Genomic DNA, 18850 nt, shown 5'->3' on the forward strand with positions numbered 1-18850 from the left:
CCTGATTTTTGCTTTTCAGCTGAATTTACTGGGGCCTCTTTTTATACTTGCCCATAACAAGTTAGTATTTCCTGGGGTTCTATGCTCTACTTTCTTTTTCTCCTTACTCTCACTTTCCCCTAAGTAATCAGATCCATTTTCATGGTTTGTGCCACCACTTTATGTACTGGCAATACATCTGCTTCTAGTTTCAGCTTCCCCATCTGTTTCCAAGCCTGAGTCTCCAATTTCCCTGGGTATTACCTCTGCAGCACAGCACCACCTAATTATGTTTATTGAGGTGGCATAACACAAGGATTAACTGCACAGGCAGAAAATTCAGACCGCCTGGATTTGAATCTCAATGTGGTCACTTATCAAGCCTGAGTAAGTTGTTTAACCTCTCTGTACGCCCATGTGTAAGAGAGAGATAATTAACAGTATCTACTTCTGAACGTTAGGAAATAGGAGAAAAATGCATGTCAAGTAGTATCTAGCAAGAGGTCAACATGTTAGCTTAATTGTTATTAATTCCTATCTTGTATGGGACTCCATTCAAGCAAGCCAGAAACTCTTCAGTAGTCTTTTTCATTTTTCATTTCATCCCGTATCCGCTGAGTCATTAACACTTGTTTTTTATTTCTTGAAGCTGTCTCAAATCAGCCTTGCCCACTCTCCATGCTCCCATCTCATTGCTCTGCTGTAGTTCAGACCTGTATCACTTGTCAGCAGGACTGTGGATACTCTATTCGATGTCCCGACCTGCAGCCTACACCTCCTTCACTCCTCTATAACTGCAGTCTTGAGTTGTTTTCATAAAATGCCAATCTACCCTGCCTGCTCTGGCTCAGTGGATTGAGCGTCAGCCTGTGAGAGTCTGCACGATCCTTCCCCATGTGGGAAGGCCACCCTCCCCTCCACACCCCCACTCTTATTAGGGTTTTCTGGACCCAAGGGTAGGTAGGACGACGACCATGTCCAGCTTGAAGCAGTTAGAGGAGCTTGAGACCTTCGCCCATTGTCCTTTACAAGATTACAAAGGGTCCTAATATTTGAGAGGGGGGGGGATAGTTAATTTTTACGAACCAGGGGTATGAACTTGGGCGGGATTGCTGGGGGAGGGGGGTGCTGGGTGGAGGGGAACAAGGGGGAGAAAATTGGAACTGTTGTAACAATATAATCAATAAAAAACATAAAAAAAAAAAAAAAAGAGTAGCTGGTTCGATTCCCAGTCAGGGCACACGATTAGGTTGCACGTCAGGTCCCCAGTTGGGGACGCGAGTGAGAGGCAACCACACAGTGATGAAAAAAATAGTAATAAAAAATAAAACACTAATCTAACTGTTTGACTTCTTATCATCATTTTCAGTACCCCCTCCCATTTCCTACTGCAGAGTTTCTCAAAGTGTGTGCAGCAGAATCACCCCGGGAGTTTGGAAGTGAAGGTTCTGACACATTACTGCAAACCTCCTGGATCAAGATCTCTGGGACCTGGAAATCTGAATTTTTCAATTGGGTGATGCCTACATACCCAAAGCCCTTTGTGACCCATCTCCTACTTTTCTACCTCGTCTTCTGCTGTTGCCCACTTTGTGCCTTAACCCTCCAGCAATACTGGATTGCATGTAGTTCCCCAAATCCACCAAGCCACTTTACATTGCTCTGCTTTTGTAAGGGTGGCTGTGATCTTCTGAAATGCCCTTCCCTGGCACACTCCCTTTTGTTCTTGGAAGTCTTCTTCATCATAATCTGCTGACGGATGACTCTTACTTTACTTTTCTCTACAGCTCAATTTCTTAACCATTTTTTTTTTCATTATTGCTTCCCCACCCAAGGAGTTTTTAGATACCTCTTCCTAATTGAGCCCTCCATGGAATCTGAATATCACAAATATACTGTACATCTGTTTCTATACTGTGGCCCTTTGGGGGAGGACCAACCCCCCTGCCTCGAAAAAATCAGTTTTTGCTCCCTTGGGGGCAATATTGGCCCCATTGTGAATGCATGCTCTGCAGTGGCAGATGCTGCTATCCAAAGTGGTCCTGAGGTTCACTTTGGTCTCTGTGCAAGGTCTGGACTGATTCTTCCTATCTCTCTGACTATTCTTTCTCAATTCTTCTTTGTAGGCCTTTCTTCTTTCCCCTGCCCTGTGAATACTAGCATTCCACAGGGCTCAGGACTTGTTTTTATTTTCCTGTGTTATTCTATACATGCTTTCCAGGTGATTTTACCTATTTCCTTAGTTTCAATTACCACCTATCATGACATTGACTCCCAAGTCTGTATTTTCAGTGAAGATGATTCTCTGGGGCTCTAGCCTCTTGCTAATCCAAGTATGGTCCACAGATTGGCAGCATTTAGTGTCACCTGGGAGTTTTTTAGAAATGCAGATTTCTTGCCCTGGCTGGGTGGCTAAGTTAATTGGAGTGTTGTTCCATATACCAAAAGGTTGTAGGTTTGATATCCCATTGGGGCACGTATGGAAGGCAACTGATGTTTCTCTATTGATGTTTCTCTCTCTCTCTAAAATCAACTTAAAATGCAGATTTTGGGGTTCTACCTCATTTCTGAACCAGAATCTGCATTTTAACAAAATCCCAGGTATTTCACATACACATTAAAGATTGAGAGCCCTGGGCTGGACCATACTGCCAGCTCTCTGATAGACATCTTGAATTAGACATTCTGTAAGGACATCAGGTCTTATTCCCCACTCTTCTTGGTTAATGGCAACACAATTTACTCAGTCATCTACACAAGAAATCTCGATCACTCCTTCCCTATCATTTATACCAAATTTGTTACCATTCTTATCAGCTATCAGTGGCTCTTAAATTTATTCCCTCTGCTGTGTTCATCACCACTGCTTTCACCTAACAGATTTCTTTATCAACATGCCCCTCCCACCACAATTTATCTGCCCACTATTCCTAAAATGCAAATCTGATCATGTTACCTCGCCCTGGCTAAAAATTCCTTCAGTGATTTTTCACTGTCTAAAGCCAAGGTTCTTAACCAGGGATACAGACGTGGGCTTTAGGAGATCCTTAAACTTTCTGAAATAATAAAGAAAAATCTGTGCATGTACATTTTTCTACGGACAGCATATATAGCTTTCATCAGATTTTCTGAGTCGTCCTTGACCAAAATAGGTCAAGAACGGCTGGCATGAAGGATCAAGCCCAAGCTATTTAGCTTGGCATTAAAGCACACTTCACACCTCTCCCACCTGACCTCCAGCACTTGCCTATGGGAGCCCTTGGTTCCAGCTTTAACTGCAGACTTAGAAGTCCGCTGAGCTTTCACCCCTCTGTGCCTCTGCACATGCTGTTCCTGGAATAATCCCAGGGTTACCTACACAACATTAAGTGGTGCAGCCTAGGTTTGCACCCAGGTCTTACTTCAAAATTAGTCATTCCACTCTACAGTGGCCTGACACGTACATCATGACCTAGTACAACAAATACATACACATGCACTAGAACAAGTTTCATTAAATATACTTGATATTCCAAAAATGCTGACTGCAGCCCACTAAATTGGTATATTATTCCATTAATGAGTTGCAACCCTTAGTTTGAAAAACACTGCACTAGACCTTCGCTGATACAGTTCTCCTTACTGAGTATTCATTATCTTTGCCTCAGCAGTACTAAGGGTTTGAGGTTTCCTAGGGATACAAAGCTATCACAACAAAGTATTTGCTAATGAACTGGCCACTTGTAACAGTCCCCATTCAACCAACCTACTCCTTTAATCTTGATTCACCCACCCCCTCTCATCTATGTGTTCAATCATTTTGTCCCTCGTGCATTGTCAGATACATCAGCAAGTAATTCAATGCGTATCTATCACAAAGTGAAATTACAAATCTTATAAAAAGATGCAGGATATCATGAAGTGAGCAGACAAAATTGATAACAAGGATCTGGTAGACCAGCTTACAACTGAAGAGGAGGAAAATAAATAAGGATAATGATTTTAAAAGTGATTCAAAAGAGTCCTCTGAATGCCAAATGATTAAGAAGCCCTCAGGAAAAGTGATGAAGCCCTTGAATATTTTGGCAAAATCAACCTTCTAACTGATCATGCTCCAAGTCTCCCAGGAACTGAAATGTACCATCTTGAAATAGCAAGCAATGTTGTTAGAAAAACTAGGCCCAAAACAAAAACAATCAGCTCTTGATACATTTTTTGTTTGTTGAAGCATTCAAATTTATGAAACGAGACAAAATAAACATATCTTAATAGCTTTTATTTATTCAAGTTAGCATACTATCAAGCCCCATCCCCTCCACTACTTACTTTAAAATTTTAGTTCCCCTTTTACATGGATTCACTAAGTGGCCTTTGGTCTGGTACCAACTGTCCTCAAATGATATACCTCTTTGTTTCCACATCCCCTCGCATACAACAGGAGCTTAATAAATGTTTGTTTAATGGATAATTACAATAGCCTTCTCCACCTTTAGGCTCAGTTCCTTCTGATTCAATTGGCACATTGCCACCCACTTTAAAATTCTTCAGTAAATCCCCACCAGCCTCAGGGGAAAAAAATCCATCTCCTCTGTATGGTTTACAAAATCCTTATAGTTTTGTCTTGCTCTATTTGTGTTTATATCTGGGCCACATTTAACTACTTGCAGTTCTCTAAGTGCCCCATAATTTCTTCTCGCCATGCTTTTATTATTCCCTCTGCTTGTAATTGTTCATCCCCACCAATGGCAAGACAGATTCCTTCTCCTTTTCCTGTACAACCAACTACCTTGTGTGTAACTAGCACACATTGACCATATTGTGTCTGTATCTTCCTTGCTTCACAACTTGTTCCAAGCAGATTTTGTTATAAAAAGTTTATTGATAAAAGTAAAATAATCACATTGAGAGAAAATATAGAAAAAATAGGGAAAATAGAAAAAAGGTACATGTATATGTATGTGTGAGGATACACGTATCCTCCTTACAGAGTTACTGGTATCATTTTGTTGTATAGTTGACCCTCCAACAACACGGGTCTGAACTGAGCAGGTCCACTTATACACGAATTTTTTTCAGTTGACCAGCGCAGTTCAAGCCCGTGTTGTTCAAAGTTTAACTCTGTGGTTGGGGATCCGTGGATGTGGAGGGCCCACTGTACTTATAATGTGAATTTTGGATTGTGCAGGACATCTGCATCCCAACTCCTGTGTTGATCACAGGTCAACCACTTTTCCTTCTAAGATTTTTTTCATATGCATATATTTTTATATGACTCCGATCAAAGTGAATGTATGATATTGTAGCTACCTGCCCTTTAGAAACAAAGCCAATATTATACAATATGCATTTTTCTTATTATGCAGTTGCCCTAACCACCATTTTTAATGGTTATATAATAGCCCAACAAACAGATACATTGTAGTATACTACTACCTTACTATTCCACTGTTGAATATTTATGTATCCCTCCCCCTTTTATTTATTTATTTATTTTTTGCGTTTTTAAGTAAGGAGAACTTACCATTTTCATATACACAGCTTTTCCATGTTTTGAATTGGTTTATTTCCTTAGAATAGATTACCAAGAGTAATAGATGTTATAAGTTAAAGATCTTCCTTCCTTTGGCTCAAATTTGATAGGAGAAAAATATATACATGTATATATGATCTTTCAATTTTACTTCCTCTAATTGTTAGTAATGCTAAGTATTTTTTTCATGTTTGTTTACTATTTATTTCCTCTTTTGTGAATTGTCTGTGAATGTCTTCTGCCTGTCTACCTGAATACTAGTGTTCTTAAAAATCAATTAGAATAAAGATTTTAACCATTTCTTATGTTTGCTGTAACTAATTTTTGCCTCTTTATTTTGGTAAAATTTTAGCTGCAAAAGTAATAAAATCTCATCACAGAAAACTTGAAAACTAGAGAAATGCATTTTTAAAAAATCATCGATAATTTGGCTACCCTAACATAAGCACTATTACCATTCCCTCTAGCTTTTTCCCCTACAGGTGTGTGTTTTACAAAGTTGTAATTGCAATGTGCATACAATTTTAAAACCTGCTTTGTCATTAGTGCATAAGTATTTTGCTGAAATGCCCTGTAGTCTTCATAATTATCATTTAAAATAACAGCATAATATTCCACAGAGAGGATTCACCATTTCCTTATTGCTAGACATGCATGTTATTTCTTTCTTTTTTTAAATAACACTGATAAACACCTTCATGCAACTAGTTTTTTCTATACTTTGAATTTTTTTTCTTAGGGAACATTATCAGGAATAGGCTTACTCCATAAGAGGATATTAGCACATGCTGGCTTCCAAGTTGCTTTCTTAAGGGTTGAACCAAACCACACTATTATTAGCAAACTGAGTACCATCTTTTTCAATTCTGTTAAATACAGGCTTAAAAAGAGGCTCCCCAGTTGTTTTCCTTCTTTTATTAGTAGTGATGAACACTGTCCCATGTTTTCCAGTTGTACTTAAAACTCCTCTGTAAATTGTCTATTTGTGTTCTTTGCCCATGTTTCTTCTTATACATCATACTGTGAGTACCTTAGAAAATACAAAAACATCATGCTTCACCGAATTTATGTCATATATGCCTTTCCAGTATGTGTTTATGTTTTATTTTTTAAATGTCCACAGAAGTTTTAACTTATTTTTGTTTTAAATTTTTTATACAAGTCGAATTGTTGATCTCATCCTTTATGAGTTTTTTCTAGTACTTCCTAAAGCTTAGAAAACTATTCCCCTTCAGAAGCTTGATAAATATTCACTCCCTCTAGTTTTTAAAAATTTGCTTTTTTATATTTAACTCTTCAATCCAGCTGCCACTTATTTTAGTTTATTACAGAAGATGAGAGTATAAATGCTACAAGCTGTCACAACATCATTTACTGAGCAATCCTTTCCACTCCCATTCACTTGCAACGCACACTTTATAAGAGACTGAATTCTCATATATAACTGTCTCTTTGGGGAATTTACTATAACATCATCTGTCATACCTTCTACCCATGGTATCAGTGTTTTCATTATTCTGGTTTTGTATGTTTAATATATAATAGCATTAGTCTCTCGTTAATCTTTTGCAGAATTTTATTTGAAAATCACTCTTGTTTAGCTTTCAAATCTAACTATTTGTGGTCTTGCCTCTGTGCTATGAATTTCTTGAGGGCAGAATTGGTTTATTTCATTAGAATAGATTGCTAAGAATAATATTACTGGGTCATGAGGTATAAACGTTTTCCCCACTTTTAACTCTTATTTCCAAAATTTTCAAAAAGAATGTGTGAATTTCACTATAATCCTGTATATTTTGAAGATTTTTTTCCCCAAAATTGTTAGGGGAAAGAACATACCACATTTCAATTTATATACCTCTGTTTACTAGTGATGATAAACATATGCATGGCATATAGCATGTTCCTAATTAACACATGTTGAATGAATAAAAGTCATGTATGAATGTATACACATATTGGGGGATGGGGAAATACTGGTTAGAATAGATAAATGCTGGCTAGATGTCAGTTTGTGGACTAAATGCCTGTAGTCCATCTGCAGAGAGGTTTCAGGAATGTCAAGAACATACTGAATTGGGGCAATTCCGAGAAACTGTCTGTAATTTATATTTTTACCACAGGTGTATCTGTTTCAAAGTAGGATCAGCTGAGAGCTGTCTGGAATAGTTACAATAATGGTGTGTGGGTATGCCCACTCCCATACATAGCCCAGAAGCAGCCATGACTGGCTTAATATATAGAATGCATGTCCTTTGGCAGCAAAACAATAAGAAGTATCATCAGGTATCACCCCCTGGCTGGTGTGGCTCAGTGGATTGAGCGCCGGCCTGCAAACCAAAGGGTCACTGGTTTGATTCCCAATCAGGGCACAGGCCTGGGTTGCGGGCCAGGTCCCCAGTTGGGGGCATGTGACAGGCAATCACACATTAATGTTTCTCTCCCTCTCTTTCTCCCTCTCTTCCCCTCTCTCTAAAAATAAATAAATAAATAAGTCCATAAGAAAGTTAAAAAAAAAAAAAAAAGAAGTATCAGGTATCTGGGTATTCCCCTGGAAACTGACCCAGGTCCTAGGAGGCTTAAGTACATAAGCTCCGCCCTATACCACTTTCGCATTTTTGTTTTTGTTCTAGAATCTTGGTGCCTAGTACTGTGCTAACTTGTGTAGTCCCAATAAAATGTTGATCTTGCTTGCCTGTGTTTCCCAAACTCAGTATCGACGAATCAATTTCTGATGTAGCACTGTTATTCTCATAAATGAGAAGCATTAAAAAAAATTTTTTTTTCAGTAAATACATAAGCTCCTCCAAGTGCCACATTCAAACCAGATCTGATTTACAGGACCAGGTATTTTCACTGAAACCACACTATTATTCTCAACTTGCTAAGCACAAGATGGCATAGAAGGCCTTGGCTCAGGGAAAGTTGGTCGTTTACCCTTTATCTGTAGCTTGAAGAGAGGTCATTTTTTTTCTCCTTGGGATTGCTGAATTTTTTTTAATAGAGCAAAAGCTAACAGAAGGCAGCAGGTTGTTTCTCTTTGTTGTTAAGCGCATGTAAAACTTATCGCTAAACACTGGTTCTCTTTGCTCCATCACCTCAATAGATTTTGGTAGTAAACTCTCTCAAGGACTTCCTTGGTTAATGAAAACTGTCAATTTGAGGAAAAGAATTCCATGCTATTACCTTAACTTGCATATGCTGAAATTATGCTCCACGTTTTATTCTGAGAAAAATAAAGCATTGCTTTTTCCAGACTGAAGGACACCGGAGAGCATCAAAAGTCATGAGCGATCGTATGAAGAACTGGTGTGTGAATGATGCATTAGGACCTTGATTAGTACAGAGTTTTAAAAATGCTTCTTCTCCAACATGTATTAAGTACCAAAGACACATCAAGCAAGATGCCAAATGCTGAATAAGGCCCAGCAGTCTGTGTCGGATAGAGCATAGCTGTTTGATACATTAACACGGAACTCCAAAAGGACTTTTCCTCTAACACCAAGTAACACCTAAGAGCTGTTTCACAAGCCCTTTGTCCTTAGTGACACCGAATTCTCGCGGCATAAGTCTCCTTGATTCTTCAGCCTTTTGTTTTAAATCTCTTCTCATTAATTGTCCACCTATTTGAAAATCTGTTTCTCACTTCTTTCAGGACCTAGTTCTACAACGCACCTTTTCCAAGACTCCCATCATTAATTTCTCCCTCTTGCTAAATCTCTTCAGCTCATATGTATATTCACTTGGTACCCAGACTGAAGTTTCTCCCTAATTATTCTAATTTCTTTAATGTTTCTAGTGTATAAATCCCTAGAAGACAAGGATTTCCGAAAAGATGAAAAGGAATTTTGAGATTATATATTTTGCCCTGCTCATTTTCCTGATGAAGAAACTGAGACCTAAAGAGGTTAGTCTCTCCTAGTTTGCTCTCCGCTAATTATGTCATCTTCTGGTTCATGTGTATCTTTTCAGAATGCCTAGTAAAGCACTAATATATATACAAGTCTCTCGATAAGTGCCAATACAGTAAGCACACAAGTTTACATAACTGAGGAACTGACTCAAGGAAAGAGGCAAAAAGCAGAAAGTTCATTTTCTTACTTTTTTGCATGATGCCACCCTCCGGACCAGTTAATCGCTACTTTGCACATTCCATCAATCAGGCATTGGGCAGCTGTGATTGTAGCCCCTCCCACAGCTGCTGCGTAGTCAAATATCCCTTCGGTCGCTGGACAGTCATAACCTTTGGGCAAATATCAAAAGAGCTTGTTAAAAGATGAGTTGGAGAAATAGGAAATGTGATATTGTGATTTATAAGACGTATATATCTGGTCTTTGTCCCCATTTCTGGCACAGAGCTCCTAAAACTCTTGGAATTTCCTAAGTGATGAGAGCAATAAAGGTGTCTTTGTTATGTTAAGGAGATGAGGAGGGGACCACACACTAAGGATGGGTGCTAGCTGCCAGTGGAACCATGTTTTTAGAGGGTTGGAACTTGCAGTCCCACTCCTTGATCTCTAATGAGGGGAGAGGAGCTGGAGATTTATGTCAATCGCCAGCTGGTCAGTGATTTAATGAACCATGCCTATGTAATAAAGTCTCCATAAACACCCTACAGGAGAGGGTTCAGAAAGCTCGGTTGATGAACACATACATGGATGTTTGGGGAGAGTGGTGTGTTTGGAGAGGGCATGAAATTCTGCCTCCTTTCCTCATACCTTTCTCTGTGCGTATCTTCCATCTGGATGTTCCTGAGTATAGCCTTTTACAGTTGACTCTAGAACAACACTGGGGTTTGGGGGGCCGACCATCCCATGCAGGCGAAAATTCATTTACTAACTTCTGACTCCCAAACATTTAACTACTAATAGACTACTGTTGACCACAGACCTCACCAATAACATAGTCAATTAATGTATATTTTGTACGTTTTATGTATGCATATTGTATTCTTACAGTAAAGTAAGCTAGAGAAAAGGTTATTAAGAAAATCATAAGGAAGAGAAAAAAAATTTTAAACATCCACTTAGAAGTAGAGCAGTGCAGTTCAAAGCTGTGTTGTTTAAGGGTCAAGTGTATCATTAATGGGTAATGTAGAGACTAAATGGGTTTCCTGAGTTCTGTGAGCCATTCTAGCAAAATAATCAGACCCAAGGAGTGGGTCAGAGGTACATGTAACAACTGGGCTTGTAACTGGCATCTGAAGTAGACAGCAGTCTCGAGGGACTAAGACCTTTATCTATGGAATTTCATGTCATCTGCAGGTAGAGTGTGTCAGAAGAACTGAGTTGAACTATAGAACACCCAGCTGGTGTCACGAGCATTGCTTGGTGGTGTAGGGGTAATTGGGTCCAGAACCCTATTAGGAGGAATAGGTTAAAAATATGACAACATATCCTACCAAAAAGCTCTATGCCAAAATTAGCTTCAAATAAGAGAGAAACATCTCCAATGCGGGGGGAGGAAATTCTTTAAAGTGTTGAGCTAGAAAAAAACTGAACTTTCAAGATTAACTAGTCACATACTGCAGGGGGAAAAACAGATCTGAGAGGAGATATGTCTTATCTATGGTTGCACAGACTCAGGCCTGGGACACAGGTTTCTTGTCCCGCTCCCAGTCCAGTTCTTCTATATCATGTTTCTCTAGATTATCCTATTGGCCACTTCCAATTTTTTAAATGCTGCTGTTCAATGAAAGATGAAGCAGAAAACTTCACCAGAACATATATGTGAATTGGTACTCAAGTTAAAATGTAAGGTAATAGGACAGTTAAATCAGCATACATACATAGCCAGACCCAATCTGGGCACTGCTACTGGCCCCAAGCAACTGAAAGGTTTTCCTCCATCTGATCCATCATTCAGCTCTGCTCAACTCATATGGTTTGCTTGTTAAGTGAGATACATGTGGCTAAACTGGGAGATTAAGGTTGTGGTTAACACATTAATTCGTTCTTAATTAAAAAGTATTAAAGACGACCAGGCAAGTTATAAAAGATTAAGTAGTTATGACCTATCGATGGAGGCTGTGTATCTCCCACCATTGCTCAGTAATGACTTTACCTAGCCCATATTCTATGGAGTCTGGATGATCATCATCTCCTTCTTGGCTGACCTTCTGGAGATGCTGCAGATAGGCATCGGTGTGGAAGGTGGCCATCTCCTCCATGGAGGCCACTTTGGGCTTAACTATTCTAATAACAACAGAGAACAAAGAGAAGTGAGTGACGCAGACCCGGAGGATGCCAGAAGCTAGACGCAGGAACCAGTAATCTCAGCAGAAAATACAACTTTTAGCTTCTGGTTCCCGTAGCTGAAGTAATAAACATGTTCTGTTTTTCCACTGCACTATATAGTCTTCAGTTCTTCACATCTATGTAATGGTTCCTTTAATGGGGGTGAGAAGATAGATTTTCCCCTTCAGTTTACAGGTAGTAAAAGAAAGTATATTTTAGTTAAAATAATCAGATATTGGACAAACATTACTCTGTGAGTTGCAACTTTCATGATAAACCAGTAGGCTGAGATATTTTGATATGAATCAGTTCCTAATTGGGCCATATAATCATTTCAGCTATATTTTCATTTCATAGGCAGCTGTAGTGTTATGAATTTTGAATTTGGAGTCAAGAGAACTATATTCCTGTCCTAACTCTGTACTTACCAGCTCTATAACCTCAGGTAAGAAGACTCTTCTATAGTTCAGTCTCCTCATCTGTAAAGTGGGGGGACCTTATGGAACTTATGTGAAGATTAAATAACATATAAAAATGCTTTGTGGATAATTATCATTGTTAATATTAAAGGATAGTGCTGGCTAGTGTGGCTCAGTGGGTTGAGCACTGGCCTGCAAACCAAGAAGTTACTGGTTCAATTCTCAATCAGCGCACATGCCTGGATTGCGGGCTAGGTCCCCAGTTGGGGGGCGTGTGAGAGGCAATCAATCCCTGTTTCTCTCACACATCCATGTTTTCCTCCCTGTCTTTCTCCCTCCTTCCCCCATCTCTAAAAAGTAAATAATATCTTTAAATAAAGGATTAAAAAAGGCAACCCAAAACATAAAAGTTTCTGTGTTTGGTCCCTCACATCTGCCTCTGAAAGGGAGGGCAAACAGTTGGAGCTAGGCTTTTCACAAGAAGTGACAAACAGGAGTGACTGAGAATACAGGGTGCTAAGCTAACAACAGGACTTACCACCTCTAACTTCTAGCTGCCTATTTATTCCCCACTTCCTCTTCCTGACTCCCCCACTGCAGTTACTGCTCTGTAGCCCTAGCCAATCAAAGGGTGGTCTATGGCCTGACAACAGCATCACAGGGGAGCTTGTTAGGAAGGCAGAACTTCAGCCTCACCTCAGACCTATTGAATCAAAATTTGTTTAACAAGGTAATTCATATGCATATTCAAGTTGGAAAAGCAATGACCTAGGCCATGGGGGGGCAGTAGTGTTTTTTTACGCTTGCTGATTGGAAACAGAGCCAAGAGTTTCTGGTCAATTAGCATGACTTTTCAGGATACTTCTATCACCAAACAGGCCAGCCTGAGGCTCAGCCTCAAAAATTAAATACATATAGCCAAGATCAGATGATCTGATTCTTGCCCCTTCTTTAAGAAAAATATCTACATCATGAAAGGTGACAAATGTGCCCATTAAAATAAAAACGTTTAGTTTCTTGAACCGTGTTTCCCAGTCCTAATAGCTCCGTCTTCTAGCAACCTCCCTCTTATTTAACAAATACTTACTGAAAGTCTCCCTACTTAACCAGCAATGGGATTTGACAGTTTTGTTTTGTTTTAATTTTTTTATTTATTGATATTTTGAGAGAGAGAGAGAGAGAAACATCGATTTGTTGTTCCACCTATTTATGCATTCATTGGTTGTTTCTTGTATGTGCCCTGACTGGAGGTCAAACCAACTCAGCTGCTCGGCCAGGGCCAGTTTTGCTTTGTTTTGATTTCTTGTTTGTTTTAAAGTCTGTTTTTGAAATGTTAAGTGAATTTAATGGAAGGCATATAGTTTTTATGTTTATCAAATATATGGCTTTTAAAAAAATGATTGAAAAGCATTCCTAAAGAAGGTGCTCAATAAATGGTTGCTAATAATAAGGATAACACTTGAAAGCCTATTACAGTACCTGTGGGAGAGAAATGAAGCATACCACACTAGCAGGTGTAAAGAGACACTTAGTTGGCCAGAAAATGTCATAAATAATACTACAAGTGTCAGGGTTATAATATTTAGTCTTAAAATGACAAACATAGTGTTCATTTTTTTAAAAAGGTACTTAGCTCTGTGCCTGGCTGCAGGAGTTAGCTTTGGTTTTGACTTGTCTCCAGGCCCACTGATTAAAAGTTTGGTGGTGGTCATGGGGTATGTAAAAGTCTCAAGTTGAACCCACGCCCTCAGATCTGGCTTAGGGGAAGAAAAAAAAAAAACACCAAACCAGAACACTTCCTCGCTGAACATCTTTTTTTTAGTACCCAAATGTAATCACCTCAAAATCTCCACAAAGCACCTCTCCCTAGGATTAATTTCCCTGTCAGCAGTAAAGTTCTATTTCAAATGGCACTGAAGTGCTTCAGACACTCTTTTCAAGTTTTGTTAATTCAAGAGCTTTCGTTAGCTTACAGGCCAATTACAAATCCTCTGAATTACAAAAGCTTTAAAAAGCCTCGTCCCTAATTAGTGCCCTGGTGAAGCAGGATATTAAGGTTAGGACACCTGGGTTCAGGGCTTTGAACTTACCTCATTTGCTTAAGCAGTGCATATGCTTCGATCAAAGAATGTACCATACTGGCCTAAAAACATCAGGAAAAAGAGAAAAAGCAGAAAATAGTCTCTTACTGTTTAATTCAGAGAAATTGCGCCGACTTCATCATCCTAAACAAAGGAATGCACTTTTAGCCCCCCCTCCCTTCGTTTAACTTAACAAGTGCACTTTAGACAATATAGTACAAAGTATAGATACAAAGTATCTAAATCGCTAAAGTGACAGCTGCCAGGCCTGACAGAGGCTATGGACCACTTTTCTCCTGCAGCTTCTTCTCCACGACTTTAGGGACCCCTTGCATTAGAGACGCCTTCCGTCAGTGCCATACCGTCCTCAGCAAGCCCCCTCCCCCGCCCGCGCCACCTGAGTCCGTTGGGCGCCCCGCTGATAAACGCGGCGCTCTCACAAACTGTAAGGAAACACTTCCTCCATCACCTCATACAGCTTCCCAAATAACTGCTGCAGATATCCCCCAGTCCCCTGCTCCCTTCGCATCCTAATGCCCTCCCGTCCACCCACCCTACCCCAACCCCCACTGCAAAAGCTCACGGTCTTTCATCCCAGCCTCTCTTACCCGTTTGGGGACTTTTGCCAGGGAATCGCACATGCTGACATATTCAGGACTGTAGATGTAAACCGGCGGCAGCGTCTGCCCACTGTCCGCAGGTTCCTCTGACTCCTCCATCTTCCACTTCCAGCCGTGCGGGAGCCACCGTCTGGATGCAGCTTTTTTCGTACTCAGCCCGGGCTCCAGTTCCTGCTCCCCTGATCGGCCGCAGCGGTGCTCCCTGGTCAACATTCCCTCCTATTCTTGACATCACCAGAGTTCCTGCCCTCGCTCCCCATCCAATGGAAGGAATGCATGGGTCTTCCCAGGCAAGAACCCATTCATTTAGTGACCACAGTTCAAGAACGGGAGGTCTGCAGGTATAAAATCCCAGATAACTGTCAATTAGATCGATGTTTTATGGCACAGATAAGCACGGTCAAAACTAACCATCCTTGTTGCCCTACGGGGCCATTTGAGATGAGGTCAGACCAGCTTCAGAGCATGCTGGGAGATGTAGTTTCAAGGTGTTTCAGTAGCGGAAGAATAGAGACTAATTACTAAAATAGCCGCGAATTTGAGTTTTAGCTCTAAAGAAAAAGCCTCAACTCCTTAAAAATTGTTTCATTCTGAAAATACACCCACGTAAATAAAGATAAACACAATGTGCCCACCAACAACACCACCCAGCTACATCAGAATGGCTGTTTGGGGTAGAAGATTGATTAATGGTACAAAAGGTTTGAAAAGTTTACAGTAAATTCTGTGCCTTTGTGCCTCATTGCTTTTCATCACCTACCCATATTCATGTAAGAGTTAACAATCTCAATAATTTACTCTGGCAAAGCTGATAGCACTTTCCCAAGAGGCTGGCTGGTAGATTCCAATCAAACAATGATGTCAAATTACTCCTTGAAAATTCATGTGACCTAAAGGTGTAAGCAGATACTTTCAGGGATGTTTGGAGGCTGCAGATTATCTCTCCACCCTCCCTTTGCTTTTGCAGCTGTTGAAAGGTTAAGGAAATATTACGGGTTTCACGCGAAGGTCCACATTAGAGAATATCCTGAAGCAGTTTTAGAATCACTATCAGTATTTCTAAGTTCCTACAAGTCCCTATGTACTGATGCAAGCTGACCAATGCTGAAATGCCCAGCTCTCTCACATGAACCTGAACTGACCTACTAACAGCCCTCAGACAACCCAATATCCTTACCTTCTTCAAAATCTACTTTGCTGCCCTGGCGGGGTAGCTTACTTGGTTACAAGAATCAACCAATGAACGCATAAGTAAGTGGAACAACACATTGACATTTCTCTCTCAAAAAATAAAATGTAAATCGGCCTACCTTGCTTTTTACTCTCTAAACATTTATTGAGCATTGTGATATTCACTTGTATATATTATCTCATTTCACCCCTCCAACAGTCCCGTGAAGGAGGTTACAATATGCCATTTTACAGACGCAGTTTAGAGAGAAGAAATAACAGTTCAAAGTCACACACTTAACAAACACAAAAGCGGGAATTCAAAACCAGGTCTGCCTCACACTGAAGCCTTTGGACATTCCCTTTACTGTATAAACTTGATTCCTCCAGGATGACTCTGTGTTAAATTTAAATTTGTTCAACCCTGCATTTAGTATCTCCTCAATGCTTAGTATTCTGCAAGTGTTTTTTGCCCCCTGCCATGTGTTCTTTAACTAGAATGTAAGCTCTCATGCTTCTTTTCTATAGTATATGTGCTGCCGAAGCAAGCACTCTCATGCTTCTTCTATGTTTTCCCATAGCAAAGCTCTGCAAAAACTCATTCATCACACATGTACTTGACATCAACTAAGTATATGCGGTAGGACTGAGAATTCAGTCCTCAAGATCAATTACAGTGTGATCTCTGCTCTCAGAGAATTTGCATTCTCACAGAGATGAGACAAATACACAAAATCCCTACACAGCAGAGTCAGATAATGGATGTAGGGTGCTTAAATTACTTAATCAGTAAGCATCAAGTACTTCATAACTGGTTCTTAAATGGCAACTGGGATTCTTATTCAGTGGCATTTGAGGGGGTCTCAGCAGATGGGCAGGATTTGACTTGACGAAGATGGGAGCCAAGGGAGGACGTGCAGACTGGAATTGGCAGCACACACATAAATAAAAAAGGAGAGTATTTCTAGTCCAGTTCAGATGAACAGGTTGGATCATGAAGGCTTTTGAATGCCAGGCTAAAGGTAACAGACTTTATCCCGTGGGAAGTGGGGAGACATTTGAACAGAAGTCTTTTTAAAAAAGATTTCGACAGCAGTAGTGTCTAGGAAAGATGAGCTATTGAAAAAACCAGAGGCAGGGAGAGTGCCACAATGGTCCAGATGAGAAGCAGCGGTGATTTAAACTAGAGCAGGAGCAATGGGAACAGGGAAGGAGAAACAATCAACCGGGTAGGTTCAATGGGGCTTCCTTACCACTTGGATATTGGTGAGAGAGAAGGAGATGGAAGAGAGTCACTGAAAACTCTTAAATTGAAAGTCTAGGTGAAGAGCAGACTAGTAGTATCAATATAAGAGGAAAACAAGGAAGAAGAACTCATAGAGTAGAGCAAAACAAACACGAGTTTGATTTTCTAAATGGTCAAAAATGACCAACAGCTACCAAGTTGCCTAAGCCAGAAACCTGGCAGTTATTTGTATTCCCTCTCTTCCCCTCACTCTCAGATCTAATCTGTCAACAATTTCCATTGGTTCCACCTCCAAGACATGTCTTAAACACTGTACATTCAGTTCTCTCCCTCTGCAATGCTGCTATACCAGTCCTGGCACTGTAATTGCTCACCTGGACTTTCTGCAACATCTAAATAGTTTCCATTCCACTTCTGACCTACAAAACATTCTTCTTAGCAGCTGCCAGAGTGAGAGAAGAAGAAGAAGAAGAAGAGGAAGAAGAAGAAGAAGGATGAAGAAGAGGAAGAAGAAGAAGAAGAAGAAGAAGAAGAAGAAGAAGAAGAAGAAGAAGAAGAAGAAGAAGAAGGAGAAGAAGAAGAAAGAGAAGAAGGAGAAGAAGAAGATTCAATCAGATGTCACTTTTTAAAACCTGCCCCACACCATGGTGAGAAGCTTTGAGCTAGGAAGAGAGTGTAATTTGGAGGAATGCCTGTTTGTGGGGCTTAGAAGGAGAAAAAGATGCCAGAAAGGAGAGCAAAAAGGAATAGCTGGGTGAGAACAAGTATAGTACAGTTCCATAGAAACCGAGGGGTGAGAGGGTTACAAGGGAGAGGTAGTAGCAACGTCAGGCACTATATAAGAGTCGAAGAATCTTTCTGCCATTAGGAGCTCACTGGTGTTCTGGGAAGAAAATGAGAGGCAGAGGAGGAAGCCAGATGGCACGGGGTTCAGGAAGGAGGCCAACACTGCCAAGTGTAGTTTGCTCTTTGAAGAAATGAGATTGTGAAAGGAAGGAGATAGTTTATCAGCCTGGGGGGATGTCAGAGCCCAGGAATGTCTTTAGGATAAGGGAGAAATGCACGTGTTTATAGACAGAGGGGAAGGAGTCTCTGGGGCTCTAAGAGTTGGCTGAAAGGCAAGACCATGACAGGTGGGCAATATGAGGAGAAAATGGGACTGTTCCTGGACCTTACTAGATAGGCAGTGGAAAGGAGAGGGCAGGATACAGTGTGGCCAGCCGACACCCTAAAATCTAGACTCTAATCAGATGATAGGAAAAAAAGATTGTTTTATGTGTTCCTTCATATCTAGCCAACAAACAGGGAGCTGAACACTTACTTCCACACCGCCTCAACACCAGAACTTTGCTTTTAAACCGGAAACTCTCCACAATTGGTACATAATGTAGAAGGATGATTCAATTATGGAGAAAGATAAATCGTTTCAGGAGGCTCTGCAATCGGCAGCAATATTACTGCACCAAATCTCACAGGGAGGCTGGACCCTTGTTCCTGATGAAGACAGAGCACAAATCATTCCACATGTCCCAACTTCAGTTTTCAACATACTTAATATCCATGTGGTACTTAAGTTGGGGACAAAAACCC

The 18850-nt window shown here is 40.3% G+C and overlaps 1 protein-coding gene across 5 annotated transcripts in view; it reads right to left on the reverse strand.

Moving 5' to 3' along the window:
* Positions 1–15245, reverse strand: part of HDAC8 (histone deacetylase 8) — a 244191-nt gene extending 228946 nt beyond the window's left edge. Inside the window, exons 1-5 of one of the 5 annotated variants that reach the window (XM_090264599.1) lie at positions 14833–15243; positions 14234–14286; positions 11552–11682; positions 9590–9731; positions 5443–6518 (exon numbers count right to left, since the gene is read on the reverse strand). In XM_090264599.1, coding sequence (XP_090120725.1) covers positions 6497–6518; positions 9590–9731; positions 11552–11682; positions 14234–14286; positions 14833–15057 — 573 coding nt within the window. In that variant the 5' untranslated portion in view covers positions 15058–15243 and the 3' untranslated portion in view covers positions 5443–6496. Of the gene's footprint in view, positions 1–5442; positions 6519–9585; positions 9732–11551; positions 11683–14233; positions 14287–14832 lie in introns of those variants that run through there. The other 4 variants (XM_090264597.1, XM_090264596.1, XM_090264598.1 and 1 more) reach the window with 4 other exon arrangements.
* Between the last annotated feature and the right edge of the window lie 3605 nt (positions 15246–18850).

This window comes from Furipterus horrens, unplaced genomic scaffold (assembly GCF_987537825.1).
Source record: "Furipterus horrens unplaced genomic scaffold, mFurHor1.1.pri manual_scaffold_17, whole genome shotgun sequence".
NCBI classification, from domain to species: Eukaryota; Metazoa; Chordata; class Mammalia; order Chiroptera; family Furipteridae; genus Furipterus; species Furipterus horrens.